The following is a 23,593-nucleotide window of genomic DNA, read 5'->3' on the forward strand; positions in this document are numbered from 1 at the left end:
GGTTCATCAGTAACTGAGTGGATTCATAAACTGAAAATGACAGTTTGTTTTCAAATAAAGATTCTTCTGATAGTTGTTACTGTCAAAACATACTCACAAAATGACAGGAAGAAGACACAATGTGTAAACAGATAATGATTTCAGTCTTTGATACAAACCTGGCATAAACTTTAAAACTGTATAGGGGCCTACATTTTAATTTAATCGTTTACAACTACAGTCATTTGCAAAAGTTTAAGAACACTTGGAATTTTATTGGTATGTTTGTCCCTGGTCCTGTATTCCATTGTCTCATTGAATGATTACTTAACATGTTTTACAGTTGTGCGTAATATCAGTGTTTTTTTATAGCTGATTTCAGTTGTTTTGTGTGTGTAGATGTTGACCCCGAATTTTCTCTCTTTTGAACACTTGGTCTGTACATAAATATGGGAACTTTTTACATTACAGCTTTTTCAAGCTGTTTCCAGCTTTATTTCAAGTGGCCATTCACACCCGTACCCCTGTACAACAGGCAGCTCAAGAGGGACGGAATTATCCAGAATTGTCTCTTCGCCCTCTTTTGACCGCAGCAGCCTTGGTTCCCTCTCCTCTTTGACCTATTGATATCACCCTGCCATCCTGGTATATATCATATTTGTGAATAAATTGTGGTTGAGGATAATGTAGACATCATTTGCTTTAGACCTGTATCCGTTCTTGTATACTCGTATCCCAAGTACTCTTCAGTTTTAATCAGGGGAACGTTCCACCTTCCTCCCGCCGTCCAACTGACGTGGGGCTAGTCCGCTAAACTACCAATATTGAGGATCGATATCGGAAGCCCAGGAGACACGCATCACGTTAACACCTTGGATGCTACCATGCTGTGAAGGGATGTCGGACAACTCGACCGTTTGCGAACTCGACTTCGGACAACTCGACCGTTTGCCAAGTCATCCGTTAGGACAACTCGACTCTGACGGTGAGACAACTCGACCAGTGAGATCTCGTCACATTATACAGTCGTTTTCCCAGTTCAAGATAGCCAAATTATTCAATCAGATTGCAGCTCTACATACATCGTCGAATTCCAGTGAAATGTGGTCACCGTCCACCTTGTGTGATAACGATACCACGGTTACCACCAAATCAGTTTCAAATTTTAAATTTTTAATTCGAACGTACGGAATCGACGAAAGTGGGCACGCTTTTTCTCGTTCTGGATCGGTTTTCGGAAAGTAACCACGTGAGAGGCAAATCTATTTTCAGCCAGAACCATTGTAAAAAGCTTATATATATATTCTAATGAAAAATTCCTCAGTTTAGAAAATTTGGCTCATAAATAAGAATTCCAATGAATTTTTAAAAAAATTGGATCTTGTGTAAATTTCGACTCAACTTTTTGAGCTGCACAGCGTGAGCCATCAACGATACTACCTTGCACCGCGCAGGTGAAGAACCCATTACGTCACGTACATTTCTGCAACGTCCGCATAGCGAGATGAGCTCGATAAGTATATTGCGTGCATGCACTTAATGCGTGATCCAAAACTATTTAACAATACGCGTTCAGTTTTCGGCCAGTTTTAATAAAAGGCAACCTTGAAAGTCATTTTGATTAAACAGACATTAGATGCAAGAGCTTATATGACTGTTGAGTGTGAAAAAAGGATTGGGATCACTCGCAGTGAGTGGCATATATCGCCATAGACAATTCGGCTTTTTTCCCTGCTATCGTTCCAAAATGTCAAAGTGCAAATCAGAATTCTGGCCAAAATTTCGATTTGTCTCTCCCTTTTACGCACGGACGGTCGAGTTGTCTCAATGGTCGAGTTGTCCGAAGTCGAGTTGGCAAACGGTCGAGTTGTCCGGACCCCCCATGAAGTATGTGTTTCAAACTGAGGGTCTCTTACGAGCAGTAAAGCCCTCCAACAGGTTGGCCGATCAGCAGCCTGTAATGCCCGAAAAGCAACCGTACTCACAACTAGATAGGCAGCTCCCGGGTACGTCTAAGCAACCTTTTTCATATTTGAATGGACTCAGTTTAGACCTGTGTTACCCTACCTGTCCCTTCCCTCCCAAACTGCTATCTAACTGTGCTACTCTGCAAATGTAGGTAAAACAGAGATGAGTTGTTTTCTATAGGCCTAATGCAATTCCCAAAATCCAAGGGGATTTTCCGTTCTAGTAAGAGAACACTTGCCTCTGTCTACCATCCTTTTGTGTTAAAGAAACAGAAACAAAAACCGGGAGAGAGATTTTAAAAAACAAAATCCCCCCCCCCAAAAAAAACACACACAGACACAAATGCATCCTCCTCAAGCAGAAGCGCCACCTCATCGACTGAAAAGAGCCGAGTTGGTCGACAGGTTTCATTTTGTTGTTAGCAATGCGACCGTTTCGCGCGCATTTCCCAGTCGTTTGTAATCCCACGAAGTTCAGTTCCGACCAAAGGAGCCTCCGTTGCTAAGAAAATAGCGTCCTCTCTTTGTCCTGCTCGAGGCCCACATTAGGGACAGGTCCAACCTATGTTGCGAAAAATGCCATATTTGGGTGATAACAACTTTAGTGTATATGTGGACATCAATCTTAGCCAATTGCAACACATGCAAGAAGTATCCTTGCTCTTGAACCGGGCAGGGGAAAATATCATGAAGGCCACACCCCAATTAACCGACGTAAACTAAGCCAGGTCGTTTGCCATTTTACCATACTGCACGTGCAGGTGTGAAAACAACTAGCTGTGAACGTCCTTGTAGTTAGTTCATCCATATGGTTCAGCGAACCATGAAGCAAACCGCACTAGTCAGTGACGCCGTGACAACACAAAAACTTGAAGAGTGGATGTACCTCAATTCACCTTGTCTATTGTGTGCCTAAACTCGACGCCCTATTGAACTGCAGTATGACCTTGGTTCTTGCTTATGTAGACTGCAGCTGGACCGCTGTGTAATTCACATGACCACCGACATCGTTAGACTGTGCAACGTAGAGAATTTGTAACTTACATAGGTTTTTAGGTGGACAGAGACACAGGGTACGTGAGACACAGGTAACGTATGACTCTCTTTGGCAGGTATAAGTTATTACCCATCTGGTAGTGTGCACCGTAAGCCCTGTATTTTCAACATAACTAGAATTGCTTCGGCATGGTAATTCTGCACTAGGTCTTCGAATAGCACAACTCAGGTGTGTTCAGTGACGACATTGGTCAGTTTGCTAGTATCAAGAGCTAACATGCGAACCCAACCGGGGGGGAGGGGGAGGGCCAAGGGCATGGGTGTAAATCCCAGGGGAATGGGGGTATATCAACTCACCTTTGGGTGGGGTGGATGGGCTATTGAATCATCTTTCCGCCGTTTGTGGTGAGTAAAAAATTAAAGCGGATTGTAAAGAGACTTTCATTTACTAACATGCGTTCGATATATCACACATAATGGGAAAACAATTTAAAAAGCCATAGTTACGCGCTCAGTATTCAATCATTTGGCACCCCACCCGCTTTATACATTTCATGATTTCAAGGGGTTGACGGAGCCATGACCTTTCACGGTGCTCCATTGTATTTCCGCATTTTAATTAATGAACCCGGAGAGGTTTATCTGTCCTTGACCAAGTATAGAGATAAATGATCCATGAAAGTTCCATGGACTCAACCGATTAAAAAAAATAATAAAAATACATAGCTCCCCTGTGGAATAAAACTAGCATAAGAGCGAAAAAAACTTTACAAACCCCTCTCATTTTGCCTACAGTTTGTATGGATAGCAAGAGTTTGCAGAAAGCCGCCCTTTGGTTGGTTTTCAATTTTACCTTAAATTCGTTTAACATGTACATTCTTTCCATTAATTTGAAAGCGAGTTGTTTTTCCATTTAGTATTCATTAATAATACGTGTATCTAGTGTTTTGTACCTGCGCAGGATTTTAACACTTTTTGAATTATTCATTTACTTTTGTACTGACGTCTAGCCACAGTGTTGCTGTAGCAGTTGTGCAGCAAAATCTCTGTTTAAATTTAAGTCAAAATTACATTGTGGTTTCTTTTGAAAAAATTCTCTAATCCCACAATATTTGTAATTTACTGTATAATCTCTTTTCAGGTACACTTTAATAGTTTCATTTTGCATTACATGTCTGCAAACCATTACATCATATTTAGGAAGTTCGACCTACATGTAATTAGCATTTGCTCTTCCCCAGGGCATTTGGATAGCTGTGCCTTTTAATACACATTGGGAACAAGGATTCATTGTGATTATGTTTTCTTAGCCATGCAGTCAGCAGTGTCTGATTTGTAAATTTCACCACTAAAAGCTTTATCAGTAAGCCAAGTTGTATTTCCAGAGTTTGATTATAATGTGGTTCCCAGATCATTCCTGTGATTAATAGACCTTAAGATAGCCCTTTATGGCGAATTTAGTTTTATTTTGACCCTACAAAGAAACGATGAAAATCTGGAAAAGTTCATGAGATTGTCAGTTAAACTTAAGTGTACTTAATGTTATAGTGTAAACACACCCACACAAGTGAGTGTGTAAGCGCCGTCAGTCGTGGACCTATAACAATAGCGGACAATAGGGTCCACAGTTGCCGAAGAGTCTACGGTTGGAAAACGTACAAAACATATGGGGGGAGGTCTTCCGAAAAAGTTCAAGTATGAACAAAAGAGGAACAATGGGGAGTCCACGATTGAAGGCGTTCACACACACAAGTGTGTATTTGCCTGCAACTGGGGACCCCCTATTGTTCCTCTATTGTTCGTACTTTAACTTTTTTAGAAGACCACCCATATGTTTTGTACACAGTTGTCAATCGGGGACTCTCTGTCAATCGGGGACCTTATTGTCCTCTATTGTTCAGGGTCCCCAATTGCATGCAGAAACAAACTCACACCCAAATGTTCCACGCACCATGTTCCACTTACCTAGGTTTAGGCCATCTTTTTCTCATGCTCTTCCCCGGGTTATGATGTGATTTGTGTTTTTTCATATACTTTTATTAATTTTCAGAGTGTTACCTAACGTCTGGGACTTATAGGCCTAGTGTTTATTTTTTACCACCTATCATTTGAGGCCTACGTCCAACTTGTGAAGTTGTCTAAATGACGGAGTCGTCATTAGCCAGTAGCCTGGCCCCTTTGACAGTACTAGTGTACAGTTGTTCTTCACATAAGTTTGTGAAACCTAAGACAGGCGTTTGAATAATAATCACGGGGCACAGATGCAGAGAAGTCCTGTGCATTTGTTAAAAGTTGACCGAAACTCCACTTGGAGTCAAGTGACTTTTTGAGGCAGTCGCACATAGTTTTAGCAGTCTCTATTAAAACACAGCTGTGACGTAAAAAGATCAGACCCTATTAACTACAGTAACGGTGAAAATTTCACGTTATCTGGATGCTATGGGGTACCAAAATGTGACGTCATGCACGTTGAAGCAGTACATGCCGTACAAACGGAGTACGCACGCGCATGGTACACGCTTGGTTCGCCCCCAATGTGCTCAAAAGACATGGGTGCAAGTTCCAGGGCATGAATCAACACCGGCGGGCGCGTTCTCCATTGTTTGCATACACCTCCTGCTTGAATTTGACGTCACTCTTCCGTACTCTAAACGGACACGGTACACTCTGTTTAATACGAATGCCTGAAACGTGGGTTGTTCAAAGGTACCTTTCACTGTTTATGTTAGGAAGAAGTTTACACCTCAAGTTGATGTTTAGATTTCTTCTCAAGGCGCTTGTGATTCGAGCAGTGTTAGCGTAGGACCTGAGAATGCCTTCCCGAGGCTTGTGTCTGCTAGTTTGGGTGATTAATGATATAAAGGTTTCCTGGCAGTGGATTGTATTCCCGTATTGTATTGTGTAGTTTCTCGACATCGTTTTTACTAAAATATCCACAAATAGAGTATCAGACAATTAGGATTCCTGTTGTTGCCAATTTCTCTTGAATCTTTTCAAAACCCGGCATAAAAGACTAAGGTGCATTTATTACAAATGTGAATTTATTCATGAAGGTAAGTATGTATTATTTTGTCAGGAATTTGTTTCGCAGGCGTATGATGTGCTTTCGGAAATTGTGAGATAAATTAGCGTTTACCTTCCCTAGTGTTGTGACTTTTCAGCGAGTTTCAAATATAATATTCACTTTACCTCTGGGTGTGGAGATACAATGATGGCTAATGCCTGTGTCCTAAAATTTAAATGAGCCACCAGTTATTTCGAATTGTGCCTAATTGCTGATTTAAATGCATACCACTCAATTATTTGGAACGCCCTGGTTTAAATCGCTTTCGAATGACGTGTCCACTCTAAAATACATTCTTTTAGTGTGAGACATGTAATTTGCGTTGACCAGTTCAGTAATTTTCCCTTTGGAGGAACTTGCTCTTTATATTTTGTGGTTAATCATTGGCGTATCAAGTGTGATTCATTTTTCAGGAAATAAAAAATTCATTAACGGAGGTCACTTTTTGAGCAGTGTTCCACCAGTGTTCCATAAATTGGCCCTTCAGGCACGAGTGTTACTCTACCCTAGGTACACCACTTCAGTGGTGCTTGAAGGCGCTGGGGCCTTGCGTTGCGTTTTGATGGTAAGCTGAAGTAAGCCACAAGGCATGGCTAGTTTTTAAGCTTTTTTCCGACATTGCCAATTCGAACACCGAAACTTTTCTTGTGTGTGGATAATGTCGGTCTTTGTCTTCATGGCGCGCCTTTACAGTGTTTATTTTTCTTACACTATCAAACCTTTTATAGGCCGCCGAATATTCATATAGGCCACGTGACCTGCATGGTAGTGGTCGCAAATTAGGACACACTATGGTATCTCATTAACTGTTGGAGTTACGGCCAGGGTGAATTTATTTTAAAAGGGTTACCAAGTTGTATTTAAGACCATTTTCCTACGAAGGATTTTACACCAAGGTAACGTTTCCTTAGTGTACACGATCTGTAAAACCTCAAAAACAGGACTGTCTAATTATCTTTAAATGTCTCAAATACCTGTAAAGCTAGTAAATAATAATGCAGTTACTACAAAAATAGCAAAAGGTCACACGAATATGCATAAGCATAATAATATGATATTGATATGAAAATAAGTTGTAGGGAGACGGGGGTTCAATTGCGCTGTTTTGACTCCCGTGGCAGTACTGAGAAACATTATCGGTCAGACTGTATTTGTAATAGTCAGTATAGTCATAGTCGAGTGATGTGTCATTCAATAAAATTATAGTCGTGGTATCAGTAGAATATTTCTTCATGCTGGCCTGCAGTTCTTTGTTTTAGCCGATTTCGCATTGTCAGTTGCTAACTCATGTGATATATTTTTGATTTGTTGTTTGTTTTTGTTTGTTTGTTTTCCTTTGTGAACGATTCTGCTGGTAGTGCAACTTCAGGCCCTCAAACGTTTTCGATTCGTATTGTAGATTGCTGTAGCCAGCAAGTAGTTGCAGCAGGTTTGGTAATTGACATTTCGTGGGATACATGCACGTTATTGCCTCTCTGTTGATTAATTCAGAACTACGGAGATGCCTTGGGGATCAGACGTTACAGTTTTGGTCGCCATCCTGTATGTGACCGTCTTGGCGTCAGCTTTGGACAAGGGTGAGATTCTGGACATGTCCTATGCATTCAGCGAATCTACTCTGTACTGGCCCGGTCTTGGAAGTTTTGAAATGGACATTCTGTCTCGGGGACCATCTGGTGATATACCATGGTAAGAATAAGCCAGTTTATTATTTTTAAAAGGCAGGGTCAAACGAGACCAAAGGGCGCGCGGGAGTTTGCATATGACTTCGTACAGGTGCATTCCTGTCCCCAAATGACCTTGGACGTGATCATTTTGCACATGCGGTGTTGGAATATCAAACCTTGCTCATGGACGCTTTTTAACAGCATTATTATTACGAATTGCAGTTCAGTGTGGCATATCAGGAATTTAAGCTTTTTCTCCTCAATTTTTAAACTAAGGACTTGGCTTTCTATCCTGACAAAAGAAAAAGTGTGATAATCATTTGCTTCTGAAAAAGATTCCGAGCAGTTGATGAACGACTGAACCAATGCAGAGCACCACAGTGCTTCTGTTAAATGCCAATTTAAGAGAGCAATGGAGGATTCAGAACCAAATTTTGAGGCCAAACTTTTTGGGGAAGGTAAAACTTTTGGACCGTCCATTTCTGAAGGGTGAGGGTAGATTTATAAACGTTTGCACGCTTTGGGGGTAAGAAAAAAAGAACATCACGTGTTATTATCTTACATAAAGCTCTTTCTGGAGGGGCATGGACCCTCGCCCCCAGGCGTGTCAGAGTCTGAGTTGAAACACGCTTTTTGGAAGAAAACAAAAGCGGTGTGATAGGCCTGGTTACTCAAGAAAGCATAGCTCAGCATTCTACAAATTTTGTCAAACTTAGACATTCAGCCCTTTTCTTTATCACAGAACTAATGATGGAATACCTTCTTTTGTACCTGTAAAGGTTCGAGGCCAACACATATGCAGGCCCGGAACATGGCGGGACTCACCTTGACGCCCCTGCTCACCTGTCTGAGGGACAGCTGCGAGTGGATGAAATACCTCTCAGCAAGCTTAAGGGTCCAGCCGTTCGGGTGGACATATCTGATAAAGCCAACGCAAACGCGGACTACGAGGTGTCGGCTCAGGATCTACAGGACTGGGAAGGTGTCCACGGCAGGATTCCAGACGGCTCTCTGCTCTTCGTCTACACCGGTTGGGGAGCTTTCTATCCAGACCGGCTTGCCTACTTTGGGTCACCGCGCAATGATACTTACCTAAATAACCAAGGGGAATCACTACTTCATTTTCCAGGCGTCGCGTCAGAGGCAGCTACGTGGTTGGTAGCAAATCGGAAGATATCAGGTCTTGGGATCGACACGCCATCCATCGATTATGGTCAGAGCCTTGTTTTCACGAGCCACCAGATTTTATTTGGGGCAAACATCTACGGCATGGAGAACGTAGCTAACCTAGATCAACTTCCAAACACGGGAGCCAAGGTGTACGCCCTCCCAATGAAAATTGAAGAAGGGAGCGGAGCACCCGTTCGCATCATCGCCATGTTGGATGAAGAGGGTACCTCTGCTGCATCCACTGTTTCTGTTGCAAATGGGGCGTTGCATATAGTGCTTGTGTTTGCTTCATGTTCTGCTTGGTTGTAAGAAAGGGGAATTCCAAGATTGTGAATTGAAATTAGATATTTTGTGAAGATATAAAGGTAATTTGGGTGATCTGTTTATGATTATGCTAGAGTTTTGTTAGCAGAGGAGAATTTCTAGAAACTAAGACGGAAGCTTCCCACAAGACCATTAACTTCTTCTTACTGACTCCTTTTGTTAGGGCAAAAAGGGTGGTGACGATAGAGCAGGTATAAGCTGTTCTCGGACAGTTCCTTGTTTCAAAACAGACGATGTGCTTTCCAGATCAACGCATGTTAATGTCAAGTTTCCACAATAAAATGACCAGACTTCATTTTCGATTAATGCTCGGTTTTGGCTCTCCATATATAACCCAACAAATTTCGGCTGAGGTCATTATCAGCTTAAGAAGCCCAGCCGGTTTTAACTCATTGGTTTTTGTTTTAAAGGCTGGCAGGTACTTATTCCCTATGCACTGTCCCTTCGCCAGGACCATGTTTTCTCCCACTGTACGCGCTATTCAAGTTCACCATTTTTCTTCAACCGCTCTTAGCCATTGCACGTCAATCGCTTCATAATCGCCACCATAACTCGTTGGTAGTAGAAGAATCGAGTGGTCATATTCTGATGCTGTAGCAGCTAAAGTTGAACATTTATGTATGTTATTCAATGATTGCAAAAAAAGAGATTAACCCTAACAGTCCGCAGTCCTCCAACAGGTGAAGGATTGAGGAGTGTTAGGGTTAATGTAATAAAGTTTTATATTCGATTGGTAAGTCATGCACAGACTATTGGTCTTTCATAAATATCGTTGTCTCTGTTTTTTGAGTAGCATGACCATATAAATTTTGTGGACACTTAAAAATAAAATAAGAAAGTGGAAAATTTCCCTCACCATTAATCAAGTGGGCCACATATAGTAGTTTGATGTTATCAAATGTTACTGATCAACAAGCCAGTTGAAATAGTAACTGTACATAGTGTGGCGAAATCTCCCGAACGTAATGGTTTCCTCGTTCCTCCTGAGCCTAATTTCTTCCTCTTTCCAGAGACCAACAAACCAGTCTCAAGGCTGAGGATGAAAGCTCGTTTGGATGGAAATATACCGCCGATGGAATTAATTGCATAAAGCTGCTGAATACGTCGCAAAATAACACGGCCGGACACCTGATTGTCGGGACTCAGTGTAATTCTGATTTTATGAACTGTTCAAGGAAATGAAAGTGCAATAAATGTGGAATGTTTTGGGTATAACTTTTGTTTTTAGTGAACCTGCTTTATGGCTGACCCTTCTCGTGCAAGGTTGAGTACCCCGCGGTATGGCTGACATTGTTGCTATACGGTTATCAGCGTTGCCGTATGACTGACTGCAATGCTGATACGATATCAATTCACAACTGCAGTGGAATTCATTTGAATGCATGTGTGGTTTACAACAGCTATGGGTTCTCTAGACAACCATATGAGACGCAGCCAGAAGAAAGCTAAGTCGGCCCCTATTTACCCGACATAGTCCATAAGCAGTAAACGCCGACGCCGCCCCAACCTTCGGCTCGCTCCCCCACACTTGGCTTACCCAACATGTGAAGCTTTTAAGCCTTCTACACGTGGAGTTCTGTTCCTCGCTCCAACGAGGAATGAATCACTCTTAACTACATTGTGTGGTTTACTAGCTTGCTCCTACGAAGAACGAACCACTTCATTCAGTGTGTGGCTTACTACACCTATTCTTCGCCCCAACGGAAAATGACTCGTTTCAGCTTTCCCTTCACCTACATGCTACTGGGCCGAACGTACGTTGACCACCGGCGCCAACCTAGCGGTCTCAGCCCCTCTAGTACTCATTACACACTGCAACTCAACCCGCTGGTCACCTAGATCGTGAATATAAGCCCCATTGTCGATGGCACTAAAAAGATACAGGGAATGACACTCTAAGGGAAAAACGATTTGATGATACGTACTTGAGAAGTACTGTTTAATCTGGGTGGGAAAATAAAATCTATCCTAACGAAGCAAATGAGGCTCATATATGTTCCACTTAGGGCTTGCTGTTGGAAGTAAGAGTACCTGCCAACGTCCGCGTCTTCTTTCATATGTTTCGACACCTAAAAGGAAAATTAAAGGTTAACAGAAATTGAAAATTATATATATAACGGTTTTTTGCCCTTACCCAACGTATATTAATAAGCACTGTATACTCAGTGCTTGTCCGAGAGCTTGCGAAAAAAACTCACAAGCTTACCCGGGTGGGTGGGTAAGCTTGTGAGGTTTTTTTCGCAAGCTCTCGGACAAGCACTGAGCATACAGTGCTTATTAATATACGTTGGGTAAGGGCAAAAAAACCGTTATATATATAATTAACATCTCCCCAACGCAAAAAATACATCTTGAAAATGAGAAATTGAAAACATTTAGTTTACATGAAGTATTTCAAAAACATCATAAATTCAATGTTTACCCCATTAATTGTGACCCCAAAATGAATATTAAAAAAGATCCTGGGTTTCCCCGCCCACAAAAAAAATAATCTTTTGGCCATTCGCGCTCCCAGGCTGATTTGATGACGTCATTGGCAGAACGCCTTCATATACGGTGTACATGTACATTGCATGATTGCGCACAGTACATGCAGTATCGCACCCTTGCAATAGGCCTAGCTGCGTTCGATGTAGCTTGGCCCACTGGCAAACACTGTCTCCGTTCAAGGTAGAAATTAAAAAGATACAGTCTTACTGTGTATTTCTTGAACCGAGACGTAATGAACGAAGGATACTAATTTGTTTGTTATCAAACTGTACATAAATCAAGGTCTTTATGACAGTGTACACAAATGATATGTTACAAAGGAAAACCTGATCAAAATGAAGATATTTTGTGAGGATGTTAGAGAATTGTAACGTCGGGGTTCATTCAGAGGGATTATGGGACTTTTGGGGGTTCCTTTGGGCCTTCCCGCATTTCTTCAAGTTCTCTCTCCTCATCCATCAATGATCTGTCCGGCAAGGCATCGAGGAAGATACGTCCGAGCATGGTTGTACCAAGCTGTGCACTTTGCAGGTGTCACCTCACCAATGACAGATCTCCATATATACTTGCATGCAGGTTTACACCAGCTTGGACTAAGGCGGCTTCGTCTCCAAATCTGTCCTATCATTTATGTGGGCCCTGTGTGCACTTCACTCCCGCCTGAATGTGCCATTTCTGTCAAACCCCCAATCTCGTCGAGGAACACTGTGTGTCCACATACACCGACCTGCGAATTTCTCCGTTCGGGAACATCTTCCGTTAGCTTACGAGTTACAAACCATCTAGAGTTCTGGTGATGCGAATTTCTCCGTTCGGGAACATCTTCCGTTAGCTTACGAGTTACAAACATACCATCTCGAGTTCTGGCGATGGTACTGGTGGTCTTGACGGGCTTATCAGGAAGATTGGGTCGCGGTTGATCATTTAGTAGTCGTAAAGCTAGGAGGGGGTTATTATCTATTCTAATGGGCGTATAACGTGGGCTGATTGTCAGTGGTAGGCTACCGTAGATTTGGAGTGTGTTGTGAAGACAGGCGAGGGTTTCCATGACAACCGCTGGTGCATGAATTTTCCTTGTAACTTTGCAGAATCAGCGTTTATGTTCATCTAAAAAGTCACTAAATTTAGTGAAAGTTTATGGCCCTGATTCGTTGTTAATGTATGGCTTAGGTGGCCTACATACTCCATGCAGTTATGCAAAGAAAACAACTGCCAAAAAAGGTGTCTTCTCACGAATTCATTTCATCAAATTTTCTCTAATGAAGGCTTATATATTTCGAGCTTCATACAAACAAACACAAACATTACTTTATAATCTTGATATATGATGATATAATATTGAGTATGAGTTCACGCAATAATACCATAATGATAAAAGAAAAACACTACTTCCAATCTAATTGTCAAAAATTGTTGTTTAACATCAACTTAAAGTTTATAGTATTAAGTTCAAGTTACCTTGGAAAGATATTTTTAATTACTTCACACTTTACACAACTTAATTGTCCTCTCCAACGAAATTTTCATATAATCATAATGTGTGAGTTACTCAGGCACGATTAACATTACATTTCATTTTCTATCCATGAACTGTTGAAAGAACAGTTTTGGTTTATAATTTTTTTTCATATAAGGCAAATAGTCATAAGTGCCACCTTTTGTGTACCTTTTGATATATATCCATGCCCTCTCGAAGTTTTCAACCGTCTCCTCTTTTTCTTGTTGCCACTGCCTAGAATTCTGTTTCAGAACTGTCCAAATAATAACTTCATGAATGTACGACCAGTACTGATTACACTGTAGTCTTCCAAAAAGTCCTATTTATCGTCATTTTCGTCTTACTCCTGAAATGGTGTTGAATTGGAAAAGCAAATTCGTTTTTTGTCATTCATTTCATGGATTTAATCATTCAATTTCGTCCAGATGGTTTGAATTAGCAGTTTAAGAAATTAGCGGTTTAAAACCTTGCACATAGCGCCCTCCGTCAGCTACTGACGGCCCTTTTGAAATTCCTTAATTAAATTTTTTTACGACCAAATGCGAACACCTTATATCTAATCCTATCTCTCCCGATGCTGAATAACCCAGTTTAGTATACCAGGCAAGATATGGGACGGAGGGGTACCCCCCTTACCTGTCCAAGACCTATTCACACTCTAGACTATTGTTACCTAACACATCCCCCCTAGAAGTCTGTAAAGAATTCCTGATATTCCGATCAAACAATGACCAACACAAAGGCGGGGGGGGGGCTCTCTCCGTCCCATATCTTGCTTCAAATGTAGTTTAGTCGCCTTGGAGGTAGGGACTTCCCCTTGGCTGGTATCAGTTTCACCAGAGCCAGCCTCTTGCTCAGTCCCATAGGAATACGTAAAAAGCTCTCTGCCCCGTGGCGCTTATGGGATTATTTACACAAAGGCTGCCTTGGCCAGCCAGAGCTTGTCATATATCATATCAATTGTCGGTCTCTCTGATGTGTCTCTGGGCTGTCTAGACAGCTGTCTGGGTTGTTTCATATTGGGGGGAGGTATTACATTTTTGTTGACTTGGTGCTTCCCCCCTTTACTGGATAAAAGGTACTGTGACCTTATTCTGACCTTTTTTCTCGCGTTTCGTTATTGGTAGGCATTGGCAGACAGCCAGAGACACCCTCAAATCAATTTAAATGCCATTAAAGGGTATTTGGGACTGGGGGCATGAATTTAAGTGGCCTTCACTCATTGACGGACTTGGGCCCATGTTCAGTTAAATATCAGGACTGTGCATATTAAATTAATTACGAAATCAGGTATAATAAAATACATAACTCACTGTTATTTGACCTTCTCTTGCTAATCCGATTAAGGGGCAACGCTATGTATACAGATTTATATCACTGACGAAACTGAATGATTAAATCAAACCACTCTTTTCAAGTTAAAAGATATGACTTTGAATCAAACAGCAATCACAATGGGGAGGTAGCATTGTGATTGTGTGTAATATTTTCACACAATTCTTGGTAAGTTGCTTTTGTTCGCATCATCGTCTTGCTTGGCAGGTCTTCCACTCATCAAAGTTGTCGTCTGTCCTGTATCCCTGCGTTGTCTATGCTGGCGTGATGTTATACAACAGCAAATGCGACAGATGCATCCAACGGTGTATCTAAGGCAGGGCGTCTTCCATAAAGATTTCACACAGGTCCAGATCGAATTCCTTATAGCATGCGAAACACAACATATAACTGCGTGTGTCATACATGTACTTATGCAAGCGATTTGGAGGACAAGACATTGATTTCGTCTGGTTCACAGATTTTCTGCGAAGCAAAATGATACTTTCAAAGAGACACCCTAAGTATTTTTCTGCTGAGTGAATGAATTCCTTAATTCGGGCGAAGAAACATACATTTTCAACGTTGTTTGTAGAAACTACTTTTCAAGCCATTTTGAATGAAGCATAAAGGTAGGATACACCATTAGTTTTTTGTCGTAATTTCACAAGATTGGACAAGTATGGTATTTAAGGTTCACCACAGCTTCATTCTACTAACTTGTTTCATGTTGAAGTCCACTGCTTTGCGAAAAATCGAGAAATTTTCAACGATCATTTGTAATTTATCTTGCGTAAAATCTATGAATTACAGGACGTTTGTAGTAAGCAAACAACACCCGCAGGGTCAGGGTGGGGAACAGGCACGACAGGTTCTCTTTCCCTCAACAAAAGCAGTTTTCAAAGGCCAGGAGTAATCAGTGAATTTACCTTGGAATAATGCGCCGTCTCGGCAATGTAGCATTGCAGATTCCTGAAAAAACATCATCCAATAATGCAGTCGATTGGTGTCTGTGACACTTTGAGGAGTATATGATCATGCAAGTGCGCGCGCAATCGTGCTAGTGGCCACACTTTCACGTCGCGTCGCTGAAAGTCTAAAAACTCCGTTCTTAGTTGACTAATAGTTATAAGCAAAGAGTGTTGTCTTGAAACACGGGAGGTTTAACGTAAGGAAAGCGTAAATTTTGTTGACGAAAATCCTATCGCTAGGTAGCTCGGAAACAGCTACTCATATTTGGACCATACCATTATGCTCTATGGATGATTTTAAATTCGCTAAGTTTTCGCGCTAAGAAAATCCTTTCCCTTAAATAAATTTAACTTTATTTCCACTGTACACCTAACACTCAGCCTCTTAAATTTCAGTTCACAATGCTTTGGGTGAATTTCTGTTGGTATAATTTTTAGCTGTTTTGGGGTTTAACCGGTCATTAATGGAGACTCCCACTACATCTGCAAACGTTACACACAAGAAAATTAGCGCCTGTTAACGAATTTGATATGCGAAGTGAAACGAGCTCTTAAACGATGTTCGGCTGACCGTTTTGAAAAAAGAACAAAATTTCGGTTTTCTCGAAAACTACAGAATTCTGGAAGGAATTCTGGTATTTGCTACCACCTAAAATGCAATTTATTTAAGATTATATAATTAATAAAGGTTTATCTGTTACATTAATTTGTAGAGTTTTCTCTTGACGAATCTGTGGGACAACAATAAATTCACTCATCACAGCAGATTTGTGTCCAATCCATCCCTTACCGGGAGTTTATTCTCCACCTCGTGGATACTTGGGTTCCACTCCAGGGGGGCGCGCAAGCGCTGCTGCTACACAAACAATACCGATATTGCAGTTGTTAATACTGATAAATAGATGATACACATCTACATTATTAACATTCACTTCTATTTGTCAGAAAGTAACACCAGAAACAAAGGTTTCAAATAAAAAGTTCACAAATAAAGTAGGAGAGATTGAAATAAATGTAGTTCTGTCAAACTGATAACAGAATAAATGAAATATTTCAACACAAACTACCTTGAGTATTATCAATACAACTGGTATTTAATTAGGCCCCTATCACTAAGCAAATTACTCGAAATAGGAAAAAACACCCAATACGAGCGATTCGCGATTGTGCACTTCTGCAACGCATTGGCTAATCACGACACCAAAAATCTGTCAACCCTTTTAAAACGCACATTGGGTCGACAGAGTTCGCGCATTGTGATTGGCCAACGCGTTGGAAACTTTTGGAGGCGCACTTTTGTGAATCGCCTGTATTAAACAGGTTGTTATCATTTTAGTAAACTAATGCTGAAGCCAAGCAAATAAAACATGTAGTAATTGCAGGGGGAAAGGTGACTGCCCTAGAGATATCTGCCTCATCCAACATGGCGGCAATACGTACTGGTGCTCCACTTCCATCTATAATTTTCATAGGAAACGCATACACCTTGGCCCCAGTGTTGGGAAGCTTGTCTAGGTTCGCCACGTTCTCAATGCCGAATTTGTTTGCACCAAACAAAATCTGGTGGGTCATGAAATCGCTGCTCGGTCCCCTGTCGAGAGAGGGCGCATCAAGCCCGAGACCCGATATTTTGCGATTGGCTACCAGCCACGTGGCTGCTTCTGGCGCCACGCCCGGAGAATGGAGAATAGACCTGCCTTGGTCGTCCAGATAGGTGTCGTTGCGCATCGTGCCAAAATAGGCCAGCCGATCTGGGTAGAAGGCTCCCCAACCAGTGTAGACGAAGAGCAGAGAACCGTCCGGAATCCTGCCGTGGACGACTTCCCAGTCTTGCAGATCCTTGACGGTCATTCCATAATCTCTGTCCTGCTTCACCTTCTCGGAGATGTCAACTCGGATGGCTGGGCCTGTCAATCGACTGAGCGGTATATCGTCGACCCGCATCTTACCTTGGGAGCCGTGTGCCGGGGCATCGAGATGTGTGCCTATGTGTTCTGGTGTTCCGTACGAGTTCATTTCCAACCTATCGGAATGTATGGGTGCAAAAGAATGGCGACTATAAGGGTATTGATTTTTAAGCTCTGTTATTTAGCGAGGTAAACTTACACTGATAACAATGCTCATCGTTTGTGTTTTCCAAAAACAAAAATATTTTTCTTTGTTGACCGATCTTATGTCACAGGAAGCCTTAAGTTCAATCTAGTAACAGCAAACACCCCTCCACTCCTTTTAATTGTGAGTTAGAGCTTAGTTAAGTGCTGCCAACGTTACTCTGTTGTTCGGGGCAACTTTGACAGGTTGCTGGAATTTAAAAAACAAATAAAAAGGATTGTAACACAGTTGTACACACGAAAAATTCTTTATTCCAAGCTTCTAGGTTTACGTTATGGTAATGTCATAGAAATGTTTTAGAGAATCTTTTAAATTACAACCAAGGGGTGTGGCTTGAGCCAAAGTTATCCCAGGATGCCAAAGTAACCTCGGTTTATGGAACACACCATAATGGCCACCAACTGATATGTGTGTGTGTGTCCTTCCTCTATGGTTCCAGTAACTTTCTAAGGTGTGTGTCCTTGGCGCGTACGGTTGTAACTCTAGTCAATGGCGATTTTCTTGAAGCGTCTCATCTTACGGTATACACTTAAAATAACCCTCTATGAAATGTATCAATGCTGCGGAAGACTGACAGACTGACTCATACCAACCCAGAGGCGGATCCAAGGGGGTTTGTGTCAAAGGGTTTCCATCCAATGGTGATATATTAAGTTTTACAAAGACAGAGCCCATGCATTCAAAGAGGGTATCTCCCAAACTAGTCCTCTCGTGTTAAGAAAATGACCTGTTTTGTGGGCTTGGTCTGTCTGTGGGACTCCCTCATTAGGATATTCGTCCCATTTCTCTGTATCTTGCCTCCTGCAGCCTTGCTTAGAGGACAGAGTGTAGATGATGGATAATGGAACGGGGTAGAAAATTGAAGGGCAAAATTGGGACACTTATAGGGCCCAAATGGATCGTAAATGCGGAACTGAGACGCTGGTGAAAATAGATGATAAAAGCCTTGAACAATTTGCCAGAAAAATGTTCTCCTGATGACTACTATCTTCCCCCAAAAAGTCTTCAATAACTCAAACATCAAGCGGACAAAAGCTTTTTCCAACGGGTAAACAAAACCCTGGGTACTCCACCGTTTCCCTGGTAGTCTTCAGCATTTACAGACGAACACGGCTCTACTGACCTTGACGGCATGACAGGGATACACGTATAGTCTCCCAAAAGGGCGGATGGGGGGGGGGACGGGGGAAATGCCGCCCCAACTGATGAGGCGTTTTTGTTTTTGCGTTTATCAAAGTGAAGATATTTAGTTTCAGTACTGAAGGTTAGTATGTATGGACGGAGCAATTTTATTGAGGAAGTTTTTTCTGAGCATCTGCTTAACTAGTGCGATCAGTTAATGCAAAAGTGCACCAGGGACACTGCTTACTTGTCTCCTCCCCCGTCATTGGGTCTGGATCCGGCCTGATGGTTTCAGCGGCTCTACAGCAACCGAATGGGCTAGGATGAGATTAAACCTGCGACCAAGTGACGGTCAACTATTTCGCTTATTACAAGAAACATTTCGCCATTTGTCCAGCAAAGTGATACTAGTCATTCTATAAAGTGTACTGATGACCGCTGCTTGAGGACACCGCTGCTGCGAGTTTTATGAATGATTTTTCCTGATTACTATTTTCCTATCCTGTTTTGGATGCAAGGTACCTTCCAGCAGTTTATATTACAACACTTTTACAATGAACATATACAAATTTCAGTCAAATTTTCATACTGAAAAGCTTGCACATGCACCACCTAGCGAAATATATAAATTTATCACATTTTATACAGTCAAAGTGGCACTTATAGGGCTTCATTGCTGGCCGTTTCGAGTAATAAGATGCAGCAATGGGTAATACCCTCACATGTAATTTCATCTTTCGACAGGGAGTTGTAAATTTAGTTATGGATTTTGCCCCAACACAGATGTGTGAATTGTATATTCATAACACAAGCCAAAGAAATTAACATCAACCGATATCCTCTGTAGGTGCTAGTTGTGAAAAAGATTAAAATCACTAGCTCACAGCATGGAGCTTATCTCCATGCATGATCACAGGGCCTTTCGTACCTGAAACTGTTTTACATCCCACAACATGAAAGGAATAAAGTTTGGCTCTGCTGCGGGGTGTGGTCACGGTGACCTTGCTTATAGGTGTGAAATGGCCATTCTGTGGTCACCTTATATAAATTGTTTAGACTAACTGTATGGGATACTGGATGCCGAACCCGGGAATCCTGGGTTGCCGAAAACCACGTGAGACCCTGGAGAAAGGATGGAAAAGGCTGGGCTTGGGCCAGTAATGCCGCAGTACGGCATGTACAATCTTACCACACAGCTATGATCTTACCAAGGCAATGGTCCGGTAGGCCCTCGTGCCTGAATAGTGAACTCGAAGAACCCCAGCCCAGGGAACGCCAGAGAGTCATCGTCAAAGCCATATGACATGTCCAGAATTTCTCCCTTCTCCAGGGCCAGTGCATTGGTCAGCAAATAGAGCGTGGTGCAGAGGACAAGCCTGGGGAATCGACCGGCCATTTTGCACGGTAAACACAGACGCATCTCCTTCCCTTGAATCCCTTGCTCCTTATCGTCAAGATCTACGGTAGGGTCTACAACGACTTCAGTGACCTTGCCAGCGTTTTGTTATGAAACCTCAGTGACCTGGGCAGTGACGTTAACTTGTGCTCTGGAATGGGATGAGGAAAGGTGGGGCAGTGACTTGCAAGCATGGCCATGGAAATTTAAAAAGCAGGGGAGAAGGAAGAATGGCACAATATGAACCTGTATAGGGGGTGATGCTAGTGATTGAGATATACATCTGTAATATCTGTTACCTTCCTGCGGAATCTTCCATCAGAACGGCATAGTTATGGCTTTTTAATTAATCGTTTTTTTCGGCGTTTTCAATACATTTGGTCGTTAGAGAGGCCCAAAAATTCCTCACAATCTGCTTGAATTTTTTCATACCACGAAAACGTGGGGATGATTCAATAACCCCCCCCCCAAAAAAAAAGGCTTTGGAATATGCCCCCATCGCCGGGGACTTGGCAACAAATCAATGGAAAGTTATCATGCGGATAAAAATTGTGCCATTTATGAAACAGTTCATGCTATTATAAGCCTATATATATATATGTACAGATGCAAGGATTGTTTCAAGGGATGTTACTTCTTGTTTTGTACATTTGACTATCAAGTGCCAAACCTTTAATTTATCAATGGACTTCTCGTCATTTATGCTACACTTGTGTGTACCTTCACCTGCGGCCGCAGGTAGACATAGATACTGCTTTCCATGGTCTTTCTGTTTTTATTTAAAGTACGACAGGATCCAGGAACCTTATCAATTGTGGCAGGTGACTTCAACAATGACATTTTGACAACAGTTCTCCCAAATTACCAGCAATTTGTTGTGTGGCGCACCAGTCGTGACGCTCTGCAACCCAGTATCATTATTACTGGCCATTGAAAAGAGCGTGTATGAAATGATCAATATCTTTAGCTAGCATCGGCAATCTCATTCCAGCGTGCAAGCCGACCATAAGAATAATGGTCGGAGACTTTGGTCGAACAGTTAGTAATAGCTTTGATTGCATAATAGGGCTGCTCTTTTCCTGTTTCCTACAAGTGGCTGCCAGAACTATGGGTAGCCGTCCGTACCAAAAAATAATAATAATTTCATGAAACATTTTTCCACATAGCCTACAACATACTATATCTTATTGAGTATTGAGTAGTAAATGAAAATACACTCATTTTTAAAATAGATGAAATATTGATTAAGATGTACATTTTAAAAGAGTTTAAGTTAACCCCCTCCCCCCAAAAAGGGGGCAATTTTTCTGCAAGCTATGGCCCATATTAATGATGTGTAATTCCCGGTGACGAGAGAAAGTGAGGCGGTGAGGCCAAATTTTGGGGTTCCTGTGTCATTCTCAAATTTTGGTTTATTGAAGATCTCCACTTTGCTCATGAAAAGACCTGCCAGTACAAAATTATTAATTTAAACAAACATGAATCTTTGGTTCCATAAATCAAATCAAATCAAATCAAATCAAATACCAATTTCCATGATGCTACATGTAACTGTAGCGGTCCGGCCCCCTGGCCGATCGCTCGGGGGCGGCGGTCCGTCCGCCACTGAAGGGGGAATTGGAGGCCAGGCAGGCAAAAAGAAAGTTCAGCAGACACTGAAAGACTTGGGTGTTCAAGCGGACTGGATTTCTTTTATAATCACAACTGCTTGGACAATTAAACCGGTGCTAATCTATGTGATTCCCGGCCGAGCCATCACAACGTCCATCCACCCGGTCGTCTCACACAGCACCCCCGCTTTTCCCAAAAAAAAACTTGGAAACTCGCCCAACTTCAGTGCCGCCAAAAAGTATCACATTGCAGGCCACTTCCGGCCGACAGGCCAGACTTACAGAAAATACTTGTACTGTATATTCTGTGCACCCACGTGGGCCAATCACGCCTTGAAGACGTGTACAAGGTTCAAAGGTCACACAATTCGCTAAATTAAATGGGGAATTCCCAGATCCCTACATAACTTACGATGTAACATGTACATGTACATGCTGCGGATTTTTCTAGGTCATGCATAATATATTATACATGTACATGTACAATAACAAAGGTGGAGGTACACGTAGTGTACGTGCACACCACATTGCAAATTTGACATTCAACTTGCACCCTGCTACATACAGCCACTTTTATGACCTTATATTAGCTATTATATAACTCGCTATATACATGTAACTCACCAGTCGATGTAGCCAATCTGCCTCTAGCCCAGGGCCCCCAACCCTGCTGGTACAATTCAGCAAATCCACAGGACCATTCCAGGCCCTGAACCTGACGACTACAAAGTTGTCTAGAAGCTTTGGAAAAGATCCCGGGTTGTGGCGCGAACGACCAATTTACACGTATATTCATGGGCACCGGAGCTTAACTGATTGCAACTTAATCCCTCTATTGATCGATCTGGACTATTAAATACCTACCCATTTGCATTTATCTATAACTCACATAACCTAGACATTAACATTTTATAAATGAATGCATTATTAAACGTGGCACTATCTCTCGTGCCCGCACAACATTTCCAAAACACCAAGATTACTACACGGCAACGTACCGAGCGATTCATGGACAACATGAATAGCGCTGTCATGTGACTACAGCACTTAACAATTAGCAAACACCACATTAATGTAGGCAAAATGATAGTGGTCTTCACTGAATTTATTTGAGCTAGAATATGGGCTTTGCATACAATAACAGGCAATATCTATCGCGATCAATATCAATATCGCGATATCCGGCGTCAGCGTTGGGAAATTGTACGTGTGTCACCATGTCTGTAAGTCCGCCTAGACGGATAGGCCAAATCAGACCCCCCGTCGGTAATATGTAGTTATTCATAATAACACGTATGAACGACATGGTCTTGCATAATGTATACGGATTTTCCACCAAAGTTGTCAGACGTGGAATTTCCACCAATCAAATTTAGTACATGTGGTCAGACTTGTAGACTCGTTCATTATAATAGAGGTATGAACGATGTAAAAACAAGTACAGCATTTGATTGGCTGCTACCCGTTTTGGTAAATAAGCTGATTCGCTGTGTACAAACGGCTGGCAGATTTATCAAGTCAGGATTTCTGAGCTCACAGTAATTAGTGGACACAAGAGGACGCGAAGCAAGAAACAACGTGCGGCCTCCATATCCAAAGCATAAACGCAGACGTTACGGAAGATCCTGACTTGAGTCAAGCCTATACTTATGGTCACCTAAAACAGGTCATCTAAAATATTCTTGGTTTTGGTGTGCGTATGAAACCGTTGCATGATTACATCTAGCCATCATCTTTCATATCTATTTGATCTAGCATATTTTGTATAGGTTCGTTTGGGATTTTTTCTCCAAATTTTCGTAGCAAGGGGAAACTTAATCTTTAAAAAGTACAATTATGATTAATATACATGTATTAGAATTGAGATGTATCCACGTATCTTTTGATTATCCTATTTCGGTTTCTGTCGACAG

General features: G+C 41.8%; 3 protein-coding genes across 6 annotated transcripts in view; 1 reads left to right on the forward strand and 2 right to left on the reverse strand.

Moving 5' to 3' along the window:
- Positions 1-23,593, reverse strand: part of LOC110982360 (HHIP-like protein 2) — a 304,779-nt gene that overhangs the window by 232,891 nt on the left and 48,295 nt on the right. The gene's annotated exons all lie outside the window — the stretch shown is intronic.
- Positions 2,783-9,908, forward strand: LOC110981746 (uncharacterized). 4 transcript variants are annotated; one of them, XM_022239587.2, is made up of 4 exons: positions 2,784-3,034; positions 6,420-6,571; positions 7,498-7,695; positions 8,453-9,908. In XM_022239587.2, the coding sequence occupies exons 3-4, from the start codon at positions 7,508-7,510 to the stop codon at positions 9,150-9,152; spliced, it is 888 nt and encodes a 295-aa protein (XP_022095279.2). In that variant the 5' UTR covers positions 2,784-3,034; positions 6,420-6,571; positions 7,498-7,507; the 3' UTR covers positions 9,153-9,908. The 4 variants fall into 4 exon arrangements, with proteins under 4 accessions (XP_022095301.2, XP_022095279.2, XP_022095291.2 ...); XM_022239599.2 differs by having other exon boundaries at positions 2,784-3,019; XM_022239609.2 differs by lacking the exon at positions 6,420-6,571 and having other exon boundaries at positions 2,783-3,019.
- Positions 16,208-22,532, reverse strand: LOC110982659 (uncharacterized). Its single transcript, XM_022241248.2, has 3 exons — positions 22,305-22,532; positions 19,883-20,221; positions 16,208-17,463 (listed from the first exon to the last, which is right to left on the reverse strand). Exons 2-3 carry the CDS (start codon positions 20,092-20,094, stop codon positions 16,773-16,775), a joined length of 903 nt encoding a protein of 300 aa, XP_022096940.2. The 5' UTR covers positions 20,095-20,221; positions 22,305-22,532; the 3' UTR covers positions 16,208-16,772.

Source organism: Acanthaster planci, linkage group LG01 (assembly GCF_054643075.1).
Source record: "Acanthaster planci isolate LZ-2023a linkage group LG01, COTS_SCS, whole genome shotgun sequence".
Lineage (NCBI taxonomy): Eukaryota > Metazoa > Echinodermata > Asteroidea > Valvatida > Acanthasteridae > Acanthaster > Acanthaster planci.

What these genes read in the sequence shown, in the direction of transcription:
- LOC110981746 (XM_022239609.2), top strand. Translation starts at nt 7,508, where the DNA reads ATGCCTTGGGGATCAGACGTTACAGTTTTGGTCGCCATCCTGTATGTG. An exon ending in CCATCTGGTGATATACCATG is followed by an intron (nt 7,696 to 8,452) that starts GTAAGAATAAGC and finishes GTACCTGTAAAG; the next exon opens with GTTCGAGGCCAACACATATG.
- LOC110982659 (XM_022241248.2), bottom strand. Translation starts at nt 20,094, where the DNA reads ATGCGTCTGTGTTTACCGTGCAAAATGGCCGGTCGATTCCCCAGGCTT. An exon ending in CCTACCGGACCATTGCCTTG is followed by an intron (nt 17,464 to 19,882) that starts GTAAGATCATAG and finishes ACATTCCGATAG; the next exon opens with GTTGGAAATGAACTCGTACG.